This window comes from Molossus molossus, unplaced genomic scaffold (assembly GCF_014108415.1).
Source record: "Molossus molossus isolate mMolMol1 unplaced genomic scaffold, mMolMol1.p scaffold_m16_p_5, whole genome shotgun sequence".
NCBI classification, from domain to species: domain Eukaryota; kingdom Metazoa; phylum Chordata; class Mammalia; order Chiroptera; family Molossidae; genus Molossus; species Molossus molossus.
In genome coordinates this window covers 86,023,475-86,051,459 of record NW_023425388.1, presented here as the reverse complement: position 1 = coordinate 86,051,459, position 27,985 = coordinate 86,023,475, and the positions used below count along the sequence as shown (strand labels likewise).

Sequence of the window (27,985 nt, the reverse complement as noted above, 5' to 3'; positions counted from 1 at the left end):
CCCACCCACTCCACTCTTTCCATGCTCACTTCACTTTCTGCTGTGGTCTAACCTGACTTTAAGCTTCTCTTATCCGTGCTTCATGGGCTTCTACTCTGACTCACTGAAGACATCTTCAAAGAAAGACGAGGGGTATGGGGGGGGGGAGGGGAAGGAAGGAAGGGAGGGTTAAAGAGAAGTCAAGCAAACACCCAGAAAAGAAGAGCAGCCCTGGCCGGTTTGGCTCAGTGGTTAGAGTGTCGACCTGTGGTCCAGAGAGACCGGGGTTCAGTTCCCGCTAAGGGCGCGTACCTCAGTTGCAGTTTGTCCCTGGCCCTGGTTGGGTTGTGCAGGTGGCAACCACTTGATGTGTCCCTTTCATGGCAATGTTTCTCTCTCTGTCTCTCCCTCCCACTCTATCTGAACAAAATATGGAAAAATGTCCTCGGTTGAGGATAAAAACAAAACAAAACAAAAAACAGAAAAGAAGAGCATTCTTGCATTAATTTAATTGATAATTTCTTCTGAAAATGAAGATTTTAAAAAATTCTCCATCCTACCCTATGCTTTGTCAAATTTTGCATTTCTCAGATTTCATTTTTCTAAAAGTATCTGGAAATCTAACTGATCTATTTTTAGAGCTTAAGGTTTATTTTTCTATCTACCTCTATTTTACTATTTTTTTTTTAATCTGTGGTCAGACTTATACTTTGTCAAATCTTATGTGTTAAGCATGACCAGGAGATGCTGACACCAGATGACTCATGATCTGAGCTCTCTCTTTCAGCTCCTAAGGTGTTCCAGCGTGTTACTTCAAAGCCAAAAATGTCACCAAGGCCAGAAGTGCTGTATACTCCACCTGGTAAATGTTTTATTTCATATTTGAGCCAAATTCATTCCACTGTCTCACTCTGCTATGATTAAATGTGTGCGCTGATGCATGTGAGGTCAATATTTCACTTATGTTCAGATACCATGTTGTATAACATCATACATGGCATGATCGTTTCAAAGGCTTCATATGAGTTACTCAGTGCTCATACAGTGAGCTATGGATACAATCAAAAGGCAGAGACTTGTCCTGGCCTATGTTCAGTGGTTAGAGCATTGGCCTGCGACCAAATTTTTTGTTCTTTTTAAATGTTTAATATTTACTTTAATTTTATCAACACCTTAGCTTTCACAGCAACTCTATCCTGTAAGTGGAACAGCAGCACACACTTCCCATGGAGCCTCCGCTAGGCTTATTCAACTGACTCCCCAGTTCCAAGCATTCAGTTGGAATTCTGTCTAAATCTGGTGTTGGTCCCACCGAGCTGTATTCATCAGGGTTCTCTGTTGCTCCAGGGGTGTGATGCCTGTAGGAAGAATCATAAGGCAACTGTTTCTATATTTCAAACAAGTGTTCAAACAGCTGGATTCTGTTTTGTTCAAAGTTTCTGGTTTGTATCTGGGCTCAGGTTTGCCTCCTAATGAACTCAAGACCTTGTTTACTGGCTCCTGTACATTTTTCCCCCCAAAACAGAGGTAAATTACACTTATATTTAATATGTACTGTTATCCTAGAAAAATAGATGCTCTGCACAAGTCTAAAAATGTAAATTGTAGTGCTGAAATGAGGAAAGAGTTATGTTTTATCATGATGTTTATCTCAAAACTTAAACTGAGAGATATCAGGGGAACAAACTTGAATTTTTAGACATGTATCAAATAAGTCAGTCTAGGATTTGCTGTACAGCTCTTCCATTCTGTAGGTTCCAGGCATAACACAAGTTTCATCCAATTAGGCCTTTAGAAAATATCTTCCAGCCACTTGGTTGAAATTATCTACAACATTTAATGAAGACTCCAGATGAACAGAGCCCACACACACTGTCCAGAACCAAAACAGAACTAGCCTTCGTTTGGATCTGCCTTGGAGAAATGATTTCTAATTCAGAGCAAAGGACTCGCCCTGATGTCTGGCTCAACAGAGCTGTGCCTTCTTTGTAGATTCGTGTCTACACCAAGGGCTGCTTGGCTCTGTGGTGACACTTCTGGCCCACAAGTGTTTGGATAGGCTTCGGTCACTGGGAGCAAACCAGGAAGAAAATCTAGATTTCCGTAAGCTATCCAGTCTTCATAAATGTTCTGTGTAAACTACTCTCTCTGGTCAATTCTAATTTGCAGTCACACTGCAGCACATTTGCAGTAGGAAATAAGAGAATAGAGCTGAAATTCCTTTGAGATGGAATTGCCAGGGCCTAGACAATGGACGAACGGTGTTTCGGAGAGAAGGATGACTCCATGGGGAAGAATAAAGGCTAGTGTTTGTCTCTGCTGGGTTTGCAGGCCACAAGGACTTTCAGGTGGAAATATCTAACTGGTGATTGAAATGTATTTCAGGGTATCTAAACAGAAGTCAAGATTTGGGATATAGATTTGGGAGCCACCTGTCTAGAAGGTTCTTAAATCTTGTGAGTGGATGACATCATCCAGGAGAAAGTACAGACTGAGAAAAGAAGAGGTCAGAGATCAAAGCCTGGAGCAGCACAGTCACATACAGGAGTGGGTAGAGGAGGAGGAGCCAGCAGATGGGAGAGACGGGGTCAGGAGGTGGGGCGGGGAAGGGTGGTCAGCAATGCCAGTGCGGGTTCCGAAGAGCTGCTGGACTTGACCGTTCAGATCCACAAGCTCGTATCTGAAAACCATGGGTGGATGCTTTGGCATTCAGCAATTTTCAGGTTTTACAAAGGTAAAACAGCACATATTCCATTGATTACAGCATATTAATATGTCTACCTTGAGAAGCATGGAGAGTCATACCACACAAGATGCATAAAAACTGTAAATAGGCCCATTTTAGTTAGGTTTGGCTGTCAAATGAGGTTTTTTGTAAAAAAAAAAAAAAAAAAAAGATACTTTCAGAGCATTTTGGACTTCACAATGATTGGTAAGGAATCACTGGTCCATGGTTGTAGAAGGTTTGTTCAGGGGACGCCAGACCACAGTGGATGAAGAAGATATAATTGAGAGACCAGGAAGCAGAGTCAGAGAGATGGTTTTGATCAAAGGAATAAGAGCAAGAGAGGGAGAGATGGTGTAAAAAAAAGAGCTATGGCAAGGGAATAATTTTTTTTTAAGATACTGGAGCATTTGAGCTGTTTTGTAGGTAGAGGGGAAGAAACATATGGATAAATGGAAATATAGACTAATGAAGAAAAAAGATGATAGAAATAATGGAAAGTGAAAGGCCCCAGAAGAGATGGGAGGGAGGGTGGCCCAAGAGCCCAGGTTAAGCTTGGAAAGTGGCCTCCAAAAGGGCGCAGGACCTGCTTCCTCCTAGACTGGATCAAAGGGCACCAGGTTAGAGAAAGGAACATAGTACTGGAGGGGAAAGGGTATGTAGTCTATACGTATTACTTTGCTAAAGGCTCAGTCTCGTTGCAGGCTGCTGTGGGGATGGACCTTATTGCAGACTTAATATTTCACCATCTTTATCAGGGAATAACATACCGATTATCTCATCTGGCAAAACATCCATGCACATTCATTTTCATTTGTCCATATCAGACATTTCACTCATAATTGTCTTGTTAGTTGAACTTTTATGGTATTGTTATTATTATTAATCCTCATCAGAGGATATGTTTATTGATTTGAGAGAGAGAGAGACAGAAACAGCAATGTGAGAGAGAAACATCAATCAATTCCCTCACAAGCCCAACCCTGGATCAAACCTGACTGTAGGTATGTTCCCTGACCAGGAATCAAACATACAATCTTTTGGTGGGACAATGCTCTAACCAACTTAGCCATCTGGCTAGGACATGTTATTTGAACTTTTTTTTTTTTGGAGTGGTGCCCTTTATTAAAAAAAAAAAAAAAAAAAAAAGTTCATTTCATTGATTGATTCGTTAATAAACATGGTAAATTGGTTAATATAATTGAGTCTAAAATGTAATGTAAATATACTTATAAGGAAATCAAAAGTGACTTCTCAAAAAAATTGTCATTGTTTACATTGTTCCCCCCAGCATGGAAGATTTAGGTTTTAGGAATCATGCTCCTATTTAATTTAATACAGAGGCATGCCACATCAGGAAAAAGAAAAAAGAAAAAAAACATACATTTCTTGGAGCTGCAATTGACCAAGCAAGAGAGTGATTCATAACCCTTTCCTGTGACTATTTCTATTTTTTTTTCCCCCACTGATTTTTAGCTGCTTTAGAACGCCTGCTTTGGCAGTTTATTAAATCATCATTTCATGGTTACAAAGTGCCAATCGCGCAGCAGGAATCCCCATTCCCCCAGCCTAAGTTCCTCAGTCAGCTAGAGCAGGCAGCGAGTAATGTGTTTACAGTATGGTGGATTTATTGTTCCACATTTCTTCTGTTTCTCCCCTCCCTGATCCCAGCTCATCTCTGTATAGTCTAGCACTGTAACCAATTAGGTTATTTATAAACTACTGGCGCTTTGTATGGTCATGACCTTCCCAGAGCCAAATCAAAGTGTCTTCTCCTTCGCCCTCCAGATAAACATTTAGTTTGATTTACAACTGGAAATTCCTCATATTTTACCATTTGAATTCCCAAAATACTTCACAGCAAAGGTGAAACATTCACTGTTGTGATATGTGTTCTCTAATTTTGTCAACCACTGATCTTTTTGAAGTTGCTTTTTTTCTTTAAAAAAAAAATCTAGATTCTCAAGTTGCCCTGGATGTTACCTTTTAGCTCATAGAAGTTCTAATTAAGTCAAGTTTCTTTTCAATGGAACAAATTTCACAACTGTAATTTCACTGGTGCTTAGTGGCCTAGACTAAGAACACATGTGATATGTACCTGAAATATGCCCAAAAGCAATAAAAAGAGAATTTTCATTTTGTAACACCTATTTTTGTACTAATGGTAAAGTGGTGCCTAATAGCCACCTGGTACAAAAGTTTTTCGCATCTTTCTCTTAGGCAGAATCCTAGCCTGAATTCTAGCCTGTGATGTTTCTTCAGCATCACATAAAATGCCAGAAAAGTACACTGCCTACCAAAGGGACTCTGGTGTTTATGAGATCTTCAGAGTGGCAGGAAAACCTTTCCGTGAGAGAGTAGGGCTGAGAAGGACCTCCTTGTGTGGAAACTGAGTCAAAGAAGCACATGATCTTGCTCTTGGAAGAAGACTTTGCCATAAAAATCTGGTGCCACCAGTAGGCAAATCCCCTTGAATTTACCCCAGTGAGAAACGAGATATCAGTTTCTCAGTCAACTGTTTTATTTTTGCCAAAATAGAACTGGACACAGGCATTAAAAACATACTGGATATGAGGGACGGAATAGAAATAGGCTTATTGTTTAGCTGACATTTTTGTTCTTTGTTTTCATATCCTCATATGTCAGGAGGCCCTGCTAAAAGCCACATCAGTGAGAATGACAAAAATGGCAACATGTCTCGAGTATTTACTGTGTAACAGGCACTCCATCAACTTTTCATGTGGTACCCTCTACTGAGGGGCTGATTTCTTTTGCTCTCTTTTCTCCCCGTAATAACTGTTAGTATCGATTAGAATAAAACTTCGTTCTTCTCTTAGATATTCAAGAATTTTGCCATTCTTGCTGTTTCCATCAGTTTGTAAGCCATTTATGACTTTATCTAAACGAGGTGTTTTCTGTTGCTGTCAGTGGAATTTTAGCATAAATGCCAAGTGGCAGCACTTTGGGCACACACTGACTTTCTGTTTTGAAGCTCACTTGAGGGAGACCCACTCCTTGTGTTTATCACTGTAGCAATTTCCTCTCCCCCCAAGGGAGGCTTCAAAATGAACTGTGACCAACTGTTACTCCCACTAGAACCTTCCCGCACAGGAACAGTTTTCCATTTTGAAAAGATGGGTGTCTTCTCGGCTTTGTTCCTTAGCCGCTGGGAGAGGACATTTGCTTCATTCGTGCTTTCCAGGAGGGTGGCCCTGGGCGGTCTCCCTCCAGGCGGTCTCCCTCCAGGCGGGACGTGCAGGGCACTCGGTGTTTTCTGACCTTTTCCTCTCAGTTCCAGGAGACGCGCTCCTTCCCCGTAAGCCAGACCGTGAAGTCTCCCAGAGCGAACCCGGTAAATAGCTGTTTTATTTTCCCAAGTAGGAAGGCTATTTTTCAAAAAATATTCTTGAGGTAAATATTTTTTAATGTGATGTGGAAGAAGTTGGAAGAAAAGTATGAATACAAAATGTGTATTTCTTTTTGAGAAGGGTTAATCATACCGTCTGTTTGAATTTTTTTTTCCCCCTGGTTAACACTAGGGAATAATATGTAATTCGTTTATTTTTCCTGGAAGTGTATTCATTGAATTGGAGATCATGCTAAAATTTTAAGACCGACTTATTAACTGAGCCGACCATTTTCACCTTCTTTCAAACTGTAACTATAACTACATTCCAACTGTGGGTGTACTATTAAGTCAAACATGTAGGAGTCTCCTCAAAACTGTCCTTAAAGTGACAGTGAATGCAAACGTGAATGTTTTCACTAAACTACATTTCCTGGGTAGCATCTAATATAGAGAATTTTCTCATATTTGTTATGGTTCTTAGAGAATGTTAAATGTCAGAGTGGATGCATGCAGAAACACAGAAACTGCTTTTACTTCACCAGGTAGTAATTCTCATGACTATGTTTCTTTGGTTTGCTTTTGGCCTAGTTCTGCAGCCTGTTACCTTTAGAATTGATCTGCCAGAGACAACAATAGGTAATGCTTTTTCCATATTGACCAACTCTAATTGTTTTCTTTGCCACCATCAGGATTACAGGTCTTTCTCAAATGATCATATTGAAACATCATCTCTTCTCAAGCCATTTCATCATTTCATTCTCGTTATTACTCTTTCCAAAACAGAAAAGTAATGCTTTCATTGTGAAAGCTTTGACAACTCATTACCAAGTCCATCCTCACCTACCTCATTTATCTCCATGTTCAAAATGATTCCACCTCACCCATGCCCATCCAGTTAACATTTCCTGCTGGTTTAGTGGTTCTCAGCTCAAGTGTTATGTGTGATACACTAGCAAGTTGTGAACGTTACTGGCAATTAATTATCATTAATATTGGTCAATATCCTCAAATTTGCCATTGGTTTATTTTAAAAAATAAACTTGAGCAGACGAGATGATTGTGGTAAACATAGGGATGATATTCTCACTCATTTTGTGATCCTATGTGCTGTCTGGGTGGGAGAGCTACAGCCGACTCGGGGCTGTGTCTGGCCCATCCCTCATCTTACTAGGTCTGGTCATGAATGTCATTTATTCTAGTAGGAAAAAACGTTGAGAACCATGGCTCCAACATTCCAGTCATTTTCCTGAAGCTTCTGTGCACACTTTACTTTCTTCTCCATGACTTGATATTTTCCTTTGTCTGTTTCAGATGAAGGAATCTCATGTAATATTCTGGTCTGGCACTGGCTTTTGAATCTAGAGATTGAAAACCTTGGTGCTTATCTTTTGCAGCTCCTTTGGAGACCCGAGGCAGCCCTTTCATTCCTATGATTTCACCAAGTCCCCGTCAAGAGGAACTACAAACCACTCTGGGTAAATTTTATTTTGACATTTCAGTTCAATGAGGACCCACCTTTTAGGGATTGCTCTTAAAGAAGCCATATGTGCATTGTGCTCATGGGTTGTTTCCAAGCACTAGAGCATCTCTTTTTACCATTATACAAAATCTCCATTTCACTTGATTCTTTTACATTAATTATATATTTGTCCTAACATTTATGGTGATTTTTGCTATAAAATGAAAATATTTTAAAGCATCTTGACAAATTTCCAAGTATTCTGAAATGTCTCAAAGTGTATCAGTGCTATATTTTTTTATTGCTTTTTCTGTATTTGAAACTGCATTTGGGAGGAAATTGCATCTAGTATTTATCAAGTGTTTTAGGGGTACGAAGCACAATGCTAAGCAATGGATATTTCCAAATAAAACTGTGTTAATGGTGGGCCCTTACCCTGGAGAGCTCGCCATCTACTATGAAGACAAGGTTCAGTGATAGTGGTGCTTCCTGAGGGCCACCCGGTGCGCTACATGACATGTACTTTTTAATTTCAGCCACATAACTTTGTGAGGTAGATTCTATTACTTACTCCATTTTACAGATTAGAACATTGAGGTGTAGAGAGATTTAAAATTTAGGCCAAGTCACTAGCTAATGTCAGTGCCAAATTGGAACCCACACACTCAGTCACCAGAGCTCCTGGGCTTCACCCCAGTGTTACGCTGTACAGAGAGTGTGATAGAAATGAGCAACATGCTAAACAAGCAAACTGCTTGCAGGCAGCAGGGGGCTTCACAGAGGAGGTGACATTTACACTGGGTCTTCAAGTGGGAGTGACAGCTGAAGTTAAAGATGCAAAGGTCCTTTCAGGTTAAAGACCGATGGGAATGAGGCACAGGGCAGACTGGCGGCCTGACAGCTGATGAGCATGCTGGTCGCCTGGAGAAATAAGGATGGATGAGTCAGGACAGTTGTTTGGGATGAGCTGGCCATGCTTTTGGGGAGTTTATTGTGTGGGAAATCCCACTTTGCCTGACCCTTGGCTGAAAGTGAACCAGAAAACAAGTGTTCCCAGCTTGTGACTTTTGGCTCCTTTGCCCGGTCCTTTTACATCCCACATGGCTGTGTTCAAATTAGTGGCCTGTTGTTCTCCCTTCAGCCCTTTTCAAATAAACCCATTTTTTGTGTATGTCTGCTGAAATAAAGTTACGAATTACATTTTTAAATAAAATTCTTTTTGGAGAAAAAAAATTAAAAATTGAATGAGCAAATATACCCTGATTACCAAATTTCATCTATTGTAGCCTAGGCCCACACGGCCAACGCCACTCATCATGGTGAAATCAAAAGTACTTTCTTTTTTTTTTTTTTATCCTCACCCGAGGACATTTTTCCATTTTTTGTTCAGGTAGAGTGGGAGGGAGAGAGAGGAACAGAGAGAGAGAGAAACATCGATGTGAAAGGGACACATCGAGTGGCTGCCACCCGCACGACCGACCAGGGCCGGGGACAAACTGCAACCGAGGTACGTGCCCTTAGCGGGAACCGAACCCGGGTCTCTCAGGACCGCAGGCCGACGCTCTAACCGCTGAGCCGAACCGGCCAGGGCCAAAAGTACTTTCAGGTACTACTGCCAGATAGGCTAATTATCTAAGTTCGACTCCCTATTTTTTTTAGATTAATTTATTTTATTAATGATATCTTTTCTTTCTCTTCCTATTTTTACACTCCCTATTTTTTTGTGCTGTATTTTGGGTTATTGAAGCAAGAACCATCACCTGCCATTATCTCACGTATCTCTCTTGTGAGCTGAATCCAGATTAAGAAGCAAATCAGGAAGAAAAAAAAAGATGACAGTATATTATTTGCACCAAGTATCTCCTTAGATCCAGTATGTGCCAAAGTGAACAGCGTCATTTCTACACCTGCATGATGTGATAATGAATCCGAGATAACATTGAGGGTAGAACTATTGCCACACTTCTTTTTTTTCATTTTGTTAAGGAGAAATGTGTCTGTATGTCAGTAAACATAAACTTTGCTTTTCCCATGAGGAAAATAAAAAAATATTTATTCTTATATGGTGTAAATACACATCTTTTCATCTGATCTATTTCTTTTCCAGCTCATCTAAGTAACTTGTGGGATTTTTTTTTTTTATCCTTACCCAAGGACATTTTTCTACTTTTTATTCAGACACAGTGGGAGAGGGAGAGAGGGAGAGAGAGAGAGAGAGAGAGAGAGAGAGAGAGAGAGAGATCAATGTGAAAGGAACACATGGAGTGGCTGCCACCCACACAACCCAACCAGGGCCAGGGGCAAACTGCAACCGAGGTACATGCTCTTAGTGAGAACCGAACCCATGTCTCTCCAGACCATAGGCCGACGCTCTAACTGCCGAGCCAAACCGGCCAGGGCTGTGGTATTTTTTGAATAGGGAAGACAGGAGGGCAGTTAGGAGGCACATCCAAGTATCACCACCTCCAGCATCATGAAACAGTGATCCTGAGCTCAAAGCTTTTGGAAATCATTAAAATAATTAGTACAAGAAGAGGGAAAATATAATAAATGAGAGTTATTAAAATGTACCATTAACTTTGAATCATTATGATGAGTGGGTATACTTATAAATGCAAGTTACATTTTTCTTATTGCTTGGGGAAGGAAAGAGTGTTGTTGTTTTTTTTATATTGTTCATAATGAACATTTTTAAAGCAAGCCATCTTACTGTGCTTTTCCCCAGCAGAAACAGACCAGTCCACCCAAGAAGTCTTCACAACTAAGATTCCACGAACAACTGAATTGGCAAAGACAACTCAGGGTAATAATATTTCCCCTCCTCTAGAAAGTAACTTTCCTTTCTTCATTTTAAATTAGAAAATAAAATTTCTTTAGAGAAAGTTATTTCTCATCACAGTGAATTACTTGATTGTTTTTCATTTCAGAGGTGCAGGACGTCAGCCACATACGACCATCTATATGACTATCAGTTGAATGTAGGGAAGACAAGTTTTTTAGTTAGAGCTTTGCTTTTGAATGTATGACCGAACACTCAATGCTGATGATAACTAACAATGAGAGCTCTCTTTTTTATTTCTTGATTGACCTGCATTTGCTTCATTTTGTACATTTGATAAATAAGAATCTGTTACCTTTGCATGCCCAGCCCTCCTCTTTCTCTCCTTTATCTTTCTGTACCTCAGCTCCCCAACGTGATGAACACATTGCTGCTGTGGCCTGAGGAAGGAAACTAGTAAGAAACAATCAGTTTTTAAAGATGACTTAATATTTAAATTTCTAGAGAAGTTTTCTCCAGAATGTCTTTCTTTAATTTCTTCCTTCCTACATTTTGGGAGTCAAGTCACCTGCACAAACCTGTATCTCATCTTCATGCTCTCAGAGGGTTATTTTTTTGTTCTGAGTTTTAACAGCTGTGGATTTCTAGTATTTTCGTGTTTTCTTTCTTTCTGTTTTTTTTCTAAGTGACCCCTTTTGCCCGTCTCTTCTTCTTTCATGTGGAAGGAAGCCCAGAAAGCAAAAGCAACTTTTTTAAGGTGTTGGAAGACAAGTTTATTTTATTCATTGTCAGTTATAATTGGGGGGTGGCTTAGTAGAAGAAATTTGAAATAATAAGAGAAAATGATAGCTGTATATTTATAGTAAGTAGAGCAGTATGTACTTATTAAATAAATGTTTCTGTGAGCACTATGATATAGGACAGTTCTCGTCAATTTTCTAAATCTTTTTTTTATTTGTTTGGTTTAATTTGTATTATGTTTTAGATATTGATTTTATTATTTACGTTATCACCTTTCTCTTTATTAGCTTTTTATTTATTTATAAATCCACACAGAAACCTAATACACTGACAGGCCTCCCATATCCTCATTAACAAAAAATGTGTCAAATGTTTCATCCATACTCCACCCTCATTTTTACATGTTTCTATTTTTATGCTTTTGCAAACCTCTTTAATGTCTGGCTTAAATAAGATAGCTGGATTCTCATAATCAAACACATTGATTTTTTGCAGCAAAATATATACACTCTTACAATAAGTAGGATAAATAGAGATTACTCAGCTCAAGTTGTGTTGCCAAGTGAGAAAGTTTTCAGCTTTTTAGAACTTTATAGGTTTCAGAATTGAGGATAAAAGATCATAGGGCTATTCTTTCTTTGTTTTTGCATTTTCTTACTTTTGTGGGAATATCAGTATTGTGTTACCATCACCAGTGCATGGGGAATTTTTATCAAATTCCTTCTAGAACATGGTTTTATTAGATAGCAGTTTCACAACTTATTGGATATATATCCAGGATCTGATATCAGATTGTCCGTTAAGACAATTTATATAATACACTGTATGTTCATTATCTTATGTTCCATGGATCCTTACCGTAAGTGAAAACTGCACCACCCTGGGATCCACATTTTTCTAGACTTGTGCCAAGGTCTCCGGACTCACCAGAAATTCATTTTCATAGGGTGACAAAGGACGTCCTAGGAAAGAACCCATCTGAAGGACATCCACAACCTGGTTCAACCCAATAACCCTGCTTGGATGTAGAGGGTCAGCATTGGTAAAGGCAGGCTGTGTGTCACTAGCAGCACCTTTTGGCCCAGTTCTCACAAATGTGTGCCTCAGCTCTATAGAAGAGGAAGCCAATCAACTGTTTTGTTTTTGATGTGATGTGTTATTTTGCTTGTAACATCAAGCATAAGGAGAACAAGACAGCACACAACGATTTGATATAGATGCTGTAGTGGTGAAGTTGTTTCTCTTTATCTTTGCACTCTACCCATGCATTATGATGACCCTCCAGTCCCTCAGCCTTGGGGCCAAGTGCTCGGAAGAAGCTCCAGCACGTCTCCTCCATGGCACCCTTGCTCCACTGTCTACCGAGACAATCCCTAAAGCACTCTGCAGCCCTGAAATGTTCACACTCTTCTGCTTTGCCCTTCTCATCTCAACCCATAGTAGAAATCCACTTGGCCAGGAGCACTTGGGGAATATTTTTATTATTTTACTTCTTTCAGCCCCTGATACTTACCCCACCCAGGGAAAGTTGAATATGCCTTCCCTTTCCCTGTCCTGGGCATGCATCATTCAAGGTGTTTCTCCTACAATTCCTGTTTGTTTGGTTTTTATGTTATCTTTATACAGTATTTTTAATGTTTGTTTTGCATCGATTTTTATAAAACTAGTCAGATATAAAGCCATCTTTTTAAAATTATTTTTTATAATTGGTCACCAAAAATTGTGGAGATGATGTTTACATAGTTACTCTGTCACAAAGTTCCTTTGTCTTTTTTTTTTTTTTTAGCTTTCTCAAAGGTATGTGTTATTTGATGATGAGTAATATGAATAACTGATAGCCTGAACTTAAATTATATCTCAGCTCTTTTATAACAGTTCTTTCTAGATGTAAGCAAAGACTAGAAAAATAAAAAATTCTGATCCTGTGGCTTTGAAATAATAAATACCATGCTGATTATTTTTGTGTTTTGCTCTAAGTCTCTTTTCTGTCTAAAGTTTTAAAATTTACATTTCTTCTAAAATGAGACTAATAAGAACCATGATCATTGTAGTGCTTTAAGTGAGAGCAATATAACACTGAAGAAATTAACATGAAAAGCTGAAATATGTTAAATTGACAGAGAATCCTACCACTCTCAAAGAAAATTAAAGAGAAAACATTGGCTAATCATCATCATGCATTTCAGGGTGTGTGAGAATTCATATTTTATAACATCAGTACCTCTGTTCACTCTAGTTATTATACTTTGAAAGGCCCACACTGAATCTACAGAGAATTTCAGTATGTGTCTGCTGTTTTTGGCCTGGAATATGGCAAATTCTGCTCATCAGTCTTTACGTTGGAGGCTTATAAATGAGCTACATTATAATCTGTTTTGCAGGTGTATTTTTTTAACTTGTTAGGCAAGGCCTTGCTGATTTATGGTTACATAAATACCCACTCAAGATATGAACAAAACCAATGTAAAGATGTAATTTACTTACAAGTTTGCAAAAAAAATTTTCTCTCCAGTCTTAGCTAAAGCATTACCAAGAAGCTGGAGTTAGGAGGCAGTGTGCTGTGTGGAGGGGGCAAAGGAGGGAAGGGAAGAATGGACAAATTCCAGGGTGAATGCATACTTAAAACCTTAGGAAGCAAAAATATTCAGCTGACTTTCTCAAGAATTTGCCTGTTTGCAGTGGTAGCTCAGTTTTTAAGTTATTCAACAAGTCTTCAGTAGGAGTCCTCACTGTACCAGGCCCTGTATTACAGGAGGAGGAAATGACAAGTTGATGTGTTGGTCCCAGAGCATGTCTGAGTTCTGCTCATTGCCCTCCCTCTCTTGATGTTCTGATGTGCAGGACACCACAGGTTATTTTCTCTCATCATAAAGCTGTAATAGATAGCACTAAGTGAGTATGTATTCATTGCAGTGTTCATGAGTTAAGACATTTTGATAGAGATCACGTTTTTACTCCTTTCTTCTTACCTACCTCAAAATATTTTACTTTTTGCCTTGTCTTTTTTGGCAAAATAATGTTTCACAGTAACTACCTAATTGAGTGATGTGGATGGACAGATAGATGAATAGGTGGATGAACAGATGGACACATGGATGATGGATGGATGGATAGATGGATGGTTAGCTGCCATGTTAAGCAACTATCTGGTAAAATAAATGCTCTTGAAAAACATAGATTAATGTTGTCATCTTTAACACATATTAGAAATGATCTAACTCATTCTGACAATGTGCATTTTAATATCCAGTCATGAATATTTTCATTTGCTTTATTTTCCTTTAGAATCAATACTGTAATGTGTAATCAGAGGTTGAGAACATTCTTTCTATGTCCATGCAAACTATACAAGTTGTTGGTCCCTAGGGAGCTTAATCTTGATTTAGTGGACTTTGGAGTGTTGGATATTAAACGCAAAACATTTGTTCTATTTCAGCACCACACAGATTATACACTACTCCTGCGAGGCCCAGAATTCACGGCAAACCACATATCAGACCTGGTAAGTTGTTTCTCTTTCTGATGACCTAAACAATCAGCACATCTGAGAAGATATAAAATATATTAAAACAGCCAGATGCACCAAAGGAGAACTATTGAAAACTTAAATTGAAATAAAGAACATACCAAAATTCTGAAGATATGTGGAGAGAAAGATAATGATGAATCCATGGAACTGACAAGACTTGACTGAGGTTTTTAAGGAGGATCAGATTCAGAGCCCACTATGGAACTTTACCAGTATAAAATTATTTTTAAATAGTATTTGTGAATAATTCACACATGCACACACACACCTCTTCGGTTTTCCATGCAATTATAGGGTAGCATTAGCGTTCTCTGTGACATATTACTTGCTTTCAAATATATTTTAAGAAAAGATAGTATCTTTAGTATAAAAGGCCCTTTTTTCTGTGAGAATATTTTTACTTGATTCTTTCTGATGATTAAAAAAAAAAAAAAAAAAACATGGCCTGGCCAGTTTGGTTTAGTTGTTAGAGCATCGGCCTGAGGACCAAAGGGTCATGGGTTCAATTTGCGGTCAAGGGCACATACCTGGGGTGCATTTTGGAATGTATCTAGTGCTTATAAATGAAGCAAAATATTTCCTATTTAGTAGTATAAATTCCTTTGCCAGTAATTTTTTCAAGCCCAGTGATCACATTAGAGTACTAACTCAGGTCTCTATTTCCAAATGCAAGCCTATGATTTTTATACCAGAATTGTGGTTTCTATATTCTGAATAACACTTTTTGGTAAGCCATCATTTTTTTATTGCCTGGTTAAGTGATTTACAATTCTCTGGGAAGTTTAGTTTTCCTTGGCTGCATATTTTTATAAGAAAATGTCTGAATGATTTCTTTCCCACTTTATTGTTTATTGTAGTTCTGAATAAGACAACTACCAGACCTAGTAGACCCAGACCCAGTGGGGTGCCCAAAGAAAATGGAATGGGAACAGGTATTGATGACAAATTTATTTCCTTTAGATGCTACCAAAACTGTAAAATGTTTTCATTCAATTTTTATACTTTTGTTGAATTCTCTCTTCAATTTCTCTCTCTCTCTCTCTCTCTCTCTCTTTTATTTTTATTTTTTTACCAGTTTTGGAAGTTCTTAGCATAGCAGGAATTAAAAATTGTGATGCATTCCAAAATCAAAGCTTCATGTGTCTCTGAAAATATTAAAGAAGAATTTATTATTTTTCTAAATCCAGCTCACTAAATATTTAGTCTTGATTCTCTAAAAGATCCTGATCAAATATGAATTATTGAATTAAAATCTCAAATTAGCTTTTTTTCTTAATTTCAGAAAACATTCCATACAGAGATTTGGTCTTTGAGACTGAAATCACTTGGTTTCCAAGTTTATAATTTTTAAAAGACCTAAATCTGTTAGAAATTTGGAATTTAATATTTAAATAACAATAGTAATTGACAGTTGATTACCCTTGTTATAGTCATATTAATGTTTTCAAATCATTCAGCTTAATTAAATGGTATTGCCCTAATCTAGTCAGATCTGTGAGAGTAGGCATCATATAGATAATTGGGACAATGATCTGATAAAAGTTTAAACTCTCAACTCACTAAGTGGATAAACAATAGTTTTAATGACTTAATATAAGATTGCGTCATTCCCTTGTAATATTTTTTAAATAATACAAAATTTGTATTTGTTTATGTAAAAAACCATGAAAACAAGTATTTAATGATATATATTTAATCAACCCATGATGGTTTCCTAATGAGAAAGAGATGTGAATAATACCTGAAAGTATTCAGTATAAAAATCATTTAGACTTGTTTTAGAATATTTTTTGTGCTAGGTTATTTCAGTGTCTGAGGTTCTAGGAATTCACTTCCAAATTCTAATCAAGTAATGAGATAACTGGTATAAATTCCTGAGTCATGAAAAGTAAGAAAGAATTCTGGTATCTGTTTGTGCTCAGCTGCTCCTTTTATTTTCCCAACCATGGGATTAGGCAATGCATAATTTCTCAAATCAACTTAAACAATCTGGCTCTTAACAGTGCCAACTTCTTAATATTCAAAGTAATTTCTTCAAGTTTGTTCAAGTAAAAATAGAAGAAAGCATTTATGTCATCAAAGCAAATGAAAGAAAAACTAGCTATGATCAAACTTAAAAGCCTTCAACCTTTAATATGATCAAGCATTGATTCTCACTAGGAAAATGCTAATTGTTCTTCAGAGAGAAAAGAGTCATTATATTTTAGTTTATCAACAATATAAACATTTTTTTTCAAAGCCAATTGTAACACAAACTGACACGTATTACCTTCTTGTGTATGAAGTCAACAATATAATAATAACTCATCTAACTTAGCCGTGGATGATCTCTTCTCAGGGCTTCTTCAATTTAACTAGTGTTGCTGGTAAAAGGGGGCTGGTGGGCACAGGTAGACAAAGCTGAACTCACTCTTTTCCCTATCCTTGCTCCACCTTTGTCCTCAGCAAGACTATGTTGCACCTATTCTGTGTTCTAAATCTGTCTGTTGGGATTTCCCTTCCGGGAAAGACTTGCTGCCCACCTGCAGGGAGTGAAGTCAGCGGACAGCATCCAGCTGTCAGCTCCTTCAGGGTCAAGATCTAGGTGGTACATTTCCATGTCAACCACAATAACATATAACACATAACAACCAAATGACATTTACCTCAGGAATACAAGATCTGCTCAACATTCAAACAAATTAGTGCAATTTGCCACATTAACAGAAAAAAAGGAGAAAAATCCTATGATCATCTTAATAAATACAAAAAAACAACATTAGACAAACTTCAAAATTTATTCATGATGAAAACTCTCAGAAAACTAGGACTGGAAAGAATTTTTCTCACTGATATAGGGCATTGGTAAAAAAAAACCTACAGTTAACATCCTTAATAGTGAAAGTTGGAATATTTTTCTCCTAACATCAAGAATACAAGCAAGCATTTCTATTTTTACCACTTCTGTTGAAAATAGTAGTGGAGTATGTAGCCAATGCAATAGGTCAAGAAAATAAATAAGTAGTATAAAAATTGGGAATTACAGATGACATTATTTAGCATCTTACAAAAGGAAAACTTAACAGCTCTCAGACTATTTGCCTAGGGAATAATGTTTTAAAAAAAATTTGATAAGAAAAAGAATGTTTAAAATATGTTTTCTCTGGCCCTGGTCATTGTGGCTCAGTTTGGTGAGCATTGTCCCATGCACTGAAAGGTTGCTGGTTTGATTCCTGGTCAGGGCACATGCCCAGGTTGTGGATTTGATCTTCCGTTGGGGTGAGTGCTGGAGGTAGCCAATCGATGTTTCTCACAATGTTGTTTGTTTGTTTGTTTTTCTCTCTCCCTCTCTCTTCCTTTCTCTCTAAAATCAATAAAAATATATTTTAAATATATATATATTTTCCAGGTTATAGATTTACATGGGTTTACCTTTCTTTGATTCTGCATAGTTGCGATCTGATTTGTTTACAGAAATACAGGTATTCACAGTAAGGGAATTTTCTTTTCTGACCCAGTCCCACTGTCTCATATACATTCTAGCCTCCAGTGAGTCTTAATGAAACGGCATTTCTGTGTCAACTGATTTCTCATCTAACTTTTACATCTTTCACAGAATACTTATCTTTATTATCCATCTCATACACATTTTCCTATGGTTTTCCTTGCTGAAGTTTTCAGCCCAGATACTTTACAAAAAAAAAAAAGTTAATAAAGAAAGTGTTTAGGATTTATAGGACACATTCTTTATGGCCTTAGGTCTCGTATGGTTGTGCCTTTGGAAGACTAAAGAAGAAAGATTCTAAGACCTCAAAACTATCAACCTTTGATTCTTTAGGCCTCTAAAAATTTTGCAATGTTTCCATAAACCACAGAAATCTTTAAACCGTCTTGAGCCAAGTGTTTTATTTCATAACATTATTACAAATATTTATTCTACTTTATGTGCATTCCATACCTATATGCATAAATATTTCTCCACCTCAAAATTAGAGAGTAGCCTGCAAGAGGTTGAGGGTTTAGGTAGGTCATTTTTACAACATCTCTTTTTTTCACGGTTTCTAGAGCTGTGTCTCAGTTTAACTGATGTGTTCTACATATTATAACCAACTTTGGATCTGTCTTCAGAGATGCAACAAACATGTGCTGCATCAGAGATCACATAAACTATAGCACCACAGGCCACATCCAGGTCACTGTTTACTTCTGTAAATAAAGAGATATTGAAACATAGCTTGCTTTCGCAATACAGTGGCACAGTTGAATAGTTGTGACAGAGACATATGGCCCACAGAGCAGAAAATATTTACTGTCTGACCCTTAACAAAAAGTTTGCCAACACTGTACTAAACAGTTTCTCAACTTTCTCCCTAGAAGAAAGCTGCTGAGTTGTGCAGCTATTATTTTATTCAACCAACATTTATTGAAGGCCCATTATGTGCCAGGCAAAGTGTAATTTGGAAATGATCTTGGCACATGTGGGTTGGCAGGTATGTTAAATACCTAAACCCCAGACTCCCTTTTCTACATCCTAATGAGGTACATTTCACTGCCCCCACATGAAGTTTGCTTGACAACCAAACTCTTGGATGAGGAATGTGTTTGAGCTGTGGCTACACTTCCCAGTCTGCTGGCTTATCACCCTTGACCTTTTAGCTAGGTGCTGAGATTTGGAGATATGGTTAAGGAGAGCAATTATCCAAAAATACTACTCCTTTTTGGTTACAGGAAATAAAGTTTCTGATACATTTGGGAATTAATGCCCAGTTTACGATGTTTCTCTGCAAATTTTTTTTTACCATGGTTAAAAATACCTGAATCATTACTTCATTTTTGACAATAAGTTCCTAAGAGGTGAACTATGTAAATCCAGAAATTTTTGGAGAATTTCCATTTGGCCACAGGGGACCCACGGTGAACCTCAAGTGTTGGTGCTTCCAAAACCAACTCTGCACTTTAGAAAATATGTGAATTAATCCTGCCTGAGGGAAAAGGAATTCAGGTCACAGCCTGGGCCAAAGTGGCTGATTATGTGCCAGTTTCTGAGGATTCTTTCTCTGCAGTATCCCTCTTACTGGATCCCCGTCCCCCCTCCCCCCATTTCCTCTCAGTTCCCTTTGGCCTTCACTTGCTCTCTGATTCAGGGAAACCAAACTTCACTGGTCTGCAGCTCTGTGCTCCCTCTGCTGCCCAGCTGACATGCAGACCACAGTGAGGTGGAGGCAAGGCCAGAACTGGGGCTCAGTCTCCTGTCCCCAGTTCAACGCTCTTTTCCTGAGCCCCATGGCTGCCTTCGCAGGGCTTTAACCAATGTTCTCATCTACCCCCAATTTTATCTGGTTTACAGGCTAGCAAAAGTCCAGTGTATCAGCTGGCACTTTACTGATTTGGATACCTACATTTAAGGATCATTACAGTATGATACTTCTGTCTCTACCTATATAAAAAGTAATAGAAAATGGCTGCTTTCTGCCAATTTCTCCCTTAATTAGAAAAGAAGCCAGGGGAGTTTATATCTATGATCTTACTCATAAAGTAGTCCTGCAAAATTTTGGATTCTCTCCTAGATCTCCAGTTCACCAGTCCGTGGTTGGCGGATCTGGCAGGTGCCCGGTGGGGTCTGCTGTCAGCCTTGTATTGTGTTATTTTGAGTCCCACACAGCAGTGGCATGGCTGAATGACACACACATTCCATCATGGCCATTTAGCCCTCACTCAGTGGTGACACTTTAAACCACCAGAAAACAGAGTATAGGACTCTAGGACTAAAGTCACTTAGAGTCATTATAAGGAATAAGAGAAGGAAGAAAATGACAAGAGAAAGAATACTCTGTACTGTCCCACTTAGGGCTTAAGAGATAGACTAGCAGCTGGGCACATGCGGGTCTGAGTCTCACCGCTCCTGGCTGTGTGTCCTTGGGGCAGGTGCTTCATCTCCTCTTGCCTTGAGTCTCCTCATGTGTGAGACCTGAGGGGTATCTCCCATACAGAAGGTTAGAAGGAGCAAATGAGGTAAAGAACATCTAAGGTGCTTGCACAGTATGAATCAAAATATTTTAAGGGTAGAAAATTTTGGAGAAAGGCTGTGAAGAAGTATACTGAAGGCACACCCAGCCTACTGGCTTTCTACAGTATATAATACTTTTTTTTTTTCCTTTGAACAATAGTGGTCAGTCAAATGTCACCAAGCTAGGTTATCCCAGTGACACAGAAGGAAACATTTTCCATTTCCCTCTGCCGTGCCCAGAGCACCACCCACATGAGTCATCTCCCTGGCCCTATACCACTGACAGCGGGACACAGGAAAAAAACTAATGAGCCCTTTGTTTTCACCAAGCCTGTGGTGTTAGCCACAAAATAGTCATTGACCCCAGAAACACTTTTTTCCTACCACAAATTAGCAACAATTAATTCATGGCTCCATATAGACATTCACCATGATTTTTCTTTTATTCTCACCCGAGGACATTTTTTTGGCATTTATCTTTAGATAGAGTGAGAGGGAGAGAGGGAGGAAGAGAGAAAAACATCGACGTGAAAGAGACACATCGAGTGGCTGCCACCCACACGACCCCAACCAGGGCCGGGGACAAACTGCCGGCGAGGTACATGCCCTTAGCGGGAACCGAACCTGGGACTCTCTGGTCCACAAGCTGATGCTCTAACTGCTGAGCCATACTGGCCAGGGCCACCATGATTGTATATATTATCTTTTATTCAAGCAGCAGAGAGTATGGATTATAATATTGAGGTTCATTAATTAATGTTAATCATTATTATATTGTTAATAATTATAATAAAATTAAAATATTATGCAAATAATTATAACAATGTTAATTTATAATATTAAGATAATTATAATTAATATAATTTCATAAATTAATATGGGGATATTATTTTTTTGGCAAGCAAAGCTTTTGTTGCATATTTAATTTAATAAGGTGGGTTTGGTTGTGTTTTCATTGTTAATGTACTAACTAATATATTAATTGTTCTTATTTTTTAATATGTGAATTATAAAATTCTGAGAGTATGGATTGTTCTTTTATGGTGAACCATTATATCTAACTGTGATATTTACTTTTTATAACTAAAAATATCTGTTTCTATTCTTTCTTAATGAAGACTGTCAGCCACATCAGGGAAGATTATTTTATAATGCAAAAGAACAATAATAATTTTAAAAGAATAAAACCTAGCCTTGGACAGGTGGCTCAGTTGGTTGGAGCATCATCCCATACACCAAAAGTTTGTGGGTTCGCTTCCTGGTCAGGGCACCTACCTAGGTTTCGAGTTTGATCCCCTTGAGGTATATACAGGAGACAGTTGATTGATATTTCTCTCTCACGTCAATGTCTCTCTCTCTCTTTCTTGCTCTCTCTGAAAATCAATAAAAACATATCCTTGGGGGAGGATTTAAAAAAAAGGATGAAACCTAAATTGGTTTTTTCTACCCTTACAAATAGCCACTTGAACTTCAGGCATGAGTATTTAGATGAATGGGTATTTAGATAATAATCACCAGATTACATTTGAGAAATTTAGGAGATCAAATATCATACAAAGTAATTTTCAGATCGGTTGCTTTCAAACAGCAATTTGGAGTTGTAGGCCTGCCCAGGCTTAATTTACAAACCTCAGAGGTTCAGGTCCAGTTTGTGGCCTACCCAGTCTGACAGCCAGGTCCTCTCCAGAAATATTTTAAAAGTCAACTCATTAACTATAAACCCAAACACATCAGAATTTTAAGGGTTTTTTAATTTTTATTTTTTATGGGGATAGAGGGGTTGGAGGAAAATTTTTCAAAACCACAAAATGTACCCATGAATGTTGGAAAAGAAAGGCCCAGCGCTGCAAATGAAATCCTCCTGGTGAGACAATGCCACCCAGGAAGGCCGAGCGGGCAAATGGAAAATTAAGATAAAAACCACAATCCACAATCAAACTTTAACTCTGTAGAGAAAATATCACAACCAATGAAGGTAGCCCATGGAATGTTTTCATATGCAGATGGGAGAAGCCAATTAAAACGTCTGGGCACGAAATCACCAGTGTTCCTGCTCTGCAAAGAAAGCATGTTATCACTCACGACTCTACCAAGTTTCTGTGCATAGGAACATTTAGCACATTTTTGCTATGTATTTATTTATTCCTTTTTCTTATCTCTGCTCCTAGGGGTCAAGCAAGCACCAAAGCCATCGGGTGCTGGTAGAAATGTGTCCATGGGCTCTACCCACTTCACAAAGAAACCAGGTAAGGGACAGGATGCTGACTCTGCACGGCCCCAAAGCGTCAGAGCCATGCCAACAGGACAAGGGGATTGCGAGGAAAGCCTTCCAAAATCTTATACGTGGGGAATGAAAAGTGCTCTGTGCACAGATTAAACACTAGTAAGAACCTCTAATGGGTTACCATTCAAATAATTACTTTATCCTGTGTTCCGAGGGGCCACAATGTACAAGTGTTGGTGAGTCACTGTGGGTTCTAGTCTTCCTCATATCCAAGTTTTGCTCTGTGTAATTTATTACAATATACTTTTGCCCAAAATGATTTATGTTTCTAATTTACTACTGCTCTATATTTTAGGCCAAATTTATGTAGCTGGTGACTTGGAATATCTTAGCATTGAATAAGAATTCTATGCTTTCTGAAAGGACACTGTGACATCTACTCGGGTGTATTAATGTCTGGGCTACAGACCTGTATTCTAGCAGCACCACTCGCTCCCCCACATTCATACGCGCGCACACACACACACACACACACACATGCACATGTGTGCACACTTTCTGGTCTCCGAAGAAGCACTTAAAGCCACAGGGCATTTTCCTTAATTGTCAATTGTACATGAAGATTTTAAAATCAGCATATATTATTGCAAAGATGAGTTTTTAAGCTATACCAGAGATTTCAAAGACAATTTGGGTTAAGATAGACTGCCCCAGGCACCTCTAGCCTTACCAGCCTTTGTGCAAAGTAGACGCCTGGTGCAACTTTTAATCGTGGCCTCTTCCCTCCACTCTTTAGGTAAGCTATTTACAAAAACAGACCCTTCCTCTGGGCTGGCATCTTTGCACCAGGGCTCGTGGTGCTGAACTTTGGCTCCCATTTACACACCTCTGGCCAGGCGCCCTTGTGTACAACCATTCACACCGATCCTGCTCGCAATGGACACAGGCTTATAGACTCTGCCATCAGGGCCCCTTTGTTGTAACTATTTAAGTTCTGAAAGAGTTTGTTTCATTATAATTACATAGTAAGTTTGGGTGGGGTAAATCTCCCACTGAAAGAGAAATTATACACTTTAACAATTTAAAGCTAAAATGGAGTAAAAAGGTTGTCTCAAAATCAAAGGCATTTGGAGAAAATGAAGCCCAAAAATGCTACTGTTGAGACTAAATGGGAAATTAAAGATGTTAAATTCTATAGATCTATACAGCCTTTCAAAGGCAGATATACCTATACATTTTTATCTGTAACTAGAAGATATTTTTATATACTAAGATGCTTCATTTCCCTGGTTATGTTACAATCATCACTTTAGAAGAATATCAGAAATTACTCAGACACTTTTCTATAGAATCTATCTTCTGTCATTTAATTACTACTTAGCAAACGTTATATTTTTTTTTACAACCTGTGATTTTTATAGAGTGAATCCTTATGACAACGTTATCTGTAATATAATCTCTTAGCCACAATTCCAGGCTCTCGCCGCCCACCCTTGCCACCTAGACCTACGCCCCCACGAAGAAAACCTTTACCACCAAATAATGTCACTGGAAAGCCAGGAAGTGCAGGTAGGTCAGCCATATGCATTTCCTTCTCTCTCCATGATTTCAGTTTTACTAGCCAACCACAAACCCTTCTTGATATTCTAGCTCAGACAACAGGCAAGCCCTTGGTGTGTGTGATGCATGCCTGTGTTGGCCCTAAAGAGCAGACATTAGAAATAGCTTTGAGCACTCGTATACTGACTCTGGATGGGTGGGTTGAAAGAAACCATCTTTGAACATCCAAGACAGAAGCTGACTCGGGCCCTTCCAGAAGTGGGGCAAGATGTTAAATGTTGCCAACCCACCAGGGGTAGTAGAAAATGTGATGCCCTGTCATCAGTTTATCATTCTGTCTCCTGAAATGAAATTCCATACATCTCGTTGAAAGCTCCCCTGTCCACCAGCTTTTATGCTGGCCCAGGATTATGGTAGTAGGGAAAGATTGGGGACTAAAATATTAGCAGCTCTAGGCCATGCAACAAGTCAGGGATATATTTTAGAAGTCAAGCTGCCTCTTATCTCTATGCCTCGGCATGTGTTGTCTCCTTCCCATAGAAGGACCCCTCCCAGTCACCTGGGATACTCACACTTCACTCTTTTCTTGAAGAAGTTTTCTAACTCCCCAAAGTAGTCTTAGCATTGCGTCTCCGTTCTACCTGTCCTCGATACACACCTCCGTCAGAGCAAAGATTGAATTGTCACTTCTCTTCTACTAGACTAGGAGTTCCATGGGGACTGGGCACATCTCTGAATTCCCAGGAGCAGAGCTGGTGGCATTTGATAAGCTCCTGGACGGTATTTGATAAGTTATCGCTGACTGCATAAATGAATGAAATTAAGAAATCTGAAAATTGACCTGGTTCAGAGCAAAGCTTTACCTCATTTCTCTTAAGGGCTCGTCCACTGGACTTGCCAGCAAATCACAGCGTCTCCCCACCTTTCTTCCCTCTCTCCACCATCTCTACTTTCTAAATACCTTGTAGCTGGGGTCAGGATGAAAGTTCAAGACAGCCGTGAATGATGGAAGGCTTAAGGGTTTACATGAAAGGGAACAATGTCACTCTTCCCAGGATAAGAGGAGGGTATGGTGATGGAGAAGCTTTTCTGCACAGTGGAATCTAGATCATTTCCTCATCAGCAGGAGGAGGACTCAGATGCTCACGCATGTTTCCAGTACCCTCCTGTCAAGACCTGGGGACATGGCTCCATTGGGGACATCTGGTTTTCCTCAGTTGTAACCTGGGGTAAAACTGGATGCGTCACAGGCTGAAAGTGATGCCTGAGTGTCCCCCACAGAAAACGTGGGAGCCCACGACGTGGTTCCTGCCATGGAAAGTCCTTGTTCTCTCCCACCAATATGTGCGGCTGTGGTGCTGCCCGTCCCACCTGAAGAACCACAAGCACAGTCCACTTCTGAGATGAACTCCCGCCCCCACCCACCCCTCTTGGTGGACACTTCTCATGCAAAGGAAACGGGTACACGGAGGAGCCAAACACAGAAGGGCAGTGGTGCAAGTTCGGCCTGACGGCAGAAAGTGCATCCTGAATTCAGGAATTAACAAAATGTTCTGGGTGTCCTCTGAACACGTTCTCTCTCACATGTGCCCCGAGCCATCTGCGGCTACAGTGTGGCGTCCTCCACTCCCGTCTCCAGACCTACTAAGGCCTCTGCTCCCCTTGCCAGAGTAAAAGTGCTACGCCAACATTTCCTGCTGGCTCTGCCAAACCTAAAAAGCTCCTGCAGGCTGCAGAGTGACTTCTCTTGGTTTTTGCTTACCCTCTCACCATGGCCCAGTCCCACCAGGACCAGGGGCGTGAGTCTGCACCAGCTGCCCATCCAGTGACTGATCCATGGTTTCATGCTGGGCCATGGTGTTTGGGTCAGTGCTGTGGCCCTTGACTCTTTATTGTCTGAAAATTATTCCTTTTCCCAGGAGGACTGGACGATTCAATCTAGCCGCCACTTTTCTCTAAACTCCCAGACTGGCCCAGACCTGGGGATGGATTGGTCTGGGAGACCCATTCGTGTTTTTAGTGAAAGAGACACTTGACTATAGTATCTCAGGGCAGCACTCTGGTGGCTGCTAGGCCAGAATCACAGGTGTTACCTTAGAAATGGTTTTCTTCTTCTTCAGCCATCTCCCATACCTACCAGTTAATCTCCAAGTCAGGCCATTCCATCTCCTTGACATCCCTCGTGTCTAATCCCTTCCGCCCGGGGAGCTCCTGCTGTGGCTCACCGCCCCTGCCCGCACCTGCTTTAGTCCCCTCTCCTCTCTCTGTGCCACCAGCCTTGCATCCTGACCATCCAGCCTCTTCTCATCCAAACTGGTTGCTTCCCTGTTGGAAACCTTTCAGTGGCTCCTGCTGCCTAAAAGTAAATCCCTGGTGGGCCCAGCCGCTGTGCTCTGCCCTTCCCTGCCCTCCACTCTCAGCTCTCACACCAGCAGCACTGGTGGCTCCCGCCCCCTCAAACTAAAAATACCAAGTAGTTACATGATTCCCTGAATTGGTTCTTCTTGCAACCTGGGCTCAGAATGTGGCTCTCATGCCTACCTACTGATCACTTCTCTTTACTGTCCCATCCTCTGTGGAGGCACTTTTACCTCCTCCCCACAAAACCCTTCATCTTTCTCTGTAGATGTTTCTATTTCCTGCCTTGCGCTCTCTGTGACTGTAGCCAGTTCTTTCACAGTATCTATAATGATTCAGTATATTTGGCTCACACATGTCTCTCGATCAAGGATACCAGGTCTTTTCTCTCCAAGCCTGGCACACAGTGCCAAGCTACATGGTAAGTGCTTAATAAATATTTAGTGAATAAATAAATGGGGAACTTGGCAGTGCTCCTATAAGGACTGACTTTTTTGGCTCTCCATTTCAGGAATCATTTCATCAGGCCTAGGAACTTCCCTGCCCTTGTGGGCAACACTCAGGCCTACAGGAGCCCCCGCAGAGAGAACAGAGACAGACAAAAAGCAACCAACAGCTCCTGCCTCCGGGGAAGACCTCGGTTAGTTTGTCCATCACTTCCCACTGCATGCTTGGCTACAAAGTACTAAAAGATTTCAAATTAGGGGGGAAAGAGTCTCAGCTCTGGATCATCTGTTTCACTCAATTTTATGATTAACGAGTATTTTTAATTGTACAATAATACTTGTTTTTAATGCTTTGGTATAGAATATGCTCCTTCTCTTCACAGACATAGAGAAAAGTGCCTATGTTTTCTAGGAAGGTCTTCCTGAAAAGATCTAGACTACCCAATGCTTCTTACTAAATTATATGTCATTACTAATTATATATACCTCACTTTATTAATAAGCATAAGCTACTTGGTTGTAATCTTTAAAGCATTATTTGTTACACTGCAGAACACCTACAGCAGGACGCAGTTAGAGATCTTTTATTGCAGGTAATGTAAATAATAATACAAATGAAAATCAAAGTTGGGAGCAATTGACTAGGAGGCATGTTTACATTTATAGTCTTTACTACTTTTATTGTATTGTGAAGCTTTATCTTTTGTCAGAATTGTTTATTATATTCCATTCTCAGGTGATGTAACTGACTTTAGCTCAAGTCCAACAAGGGAAACTGATCCTCTTGGGAAGCCCAGATTCAAAGGTAGGTATGATTGGCTTCAAACCTCAGTTTTGACAAGGCTATCTT

At 39.5% G+C, this 27,985-nt stretch overlaps 1 protein-coding gene across 1 annotated transcript in view; it reads left to right on the top strand.

Moving 5' to 3' along the window:
* Nucleotides 1-27,985, top strand: part of LOC118616995 (ABI family member 3 binding protein) — a 188,635-nt gene that overhangs the window by 122,810 nt on the left and 37,840 nt on the right. The window contains exons 46-56 of the mRNA XM_036242520.1: nt 767-841; nt 5,997-6,056; nt 6,642-6,689; nt 7,448-7,528; nt 10,238-10,315; nt 14,469-14,534; nt 15,419-15,493; nt 22,716-22,793; nt 24,236-24,340; nt 27,201-27,329; nt 27,872-27,940. Of these exons, the coding sequence (XP_036098413.1) occupies nt 767-841; nt 5,997-6,056; nt 6,642-6,689; nt 7,448-7,528; nt 10,238-10,315; nt 14,469-14,534; nt 15,419-15,493; nt 22,716-22,793; nt 24,236-24,340; nt 27,201-27,329; nt 27,872-27,940 (864 nt within the window). The remainder of the gene's footprint in view (nt 1-766; nt 842-5,996; nt 6,057-6,641; nt 6,690-7,447; nt 7,529-10,237; nt 10,316-14,468; nt 14,535-15,418; nt 15,494-22,715; nt 22,794-24,235; nt 24,341-27,200; nt 27,330-27,871; nt 27,941-27,985) is intronic.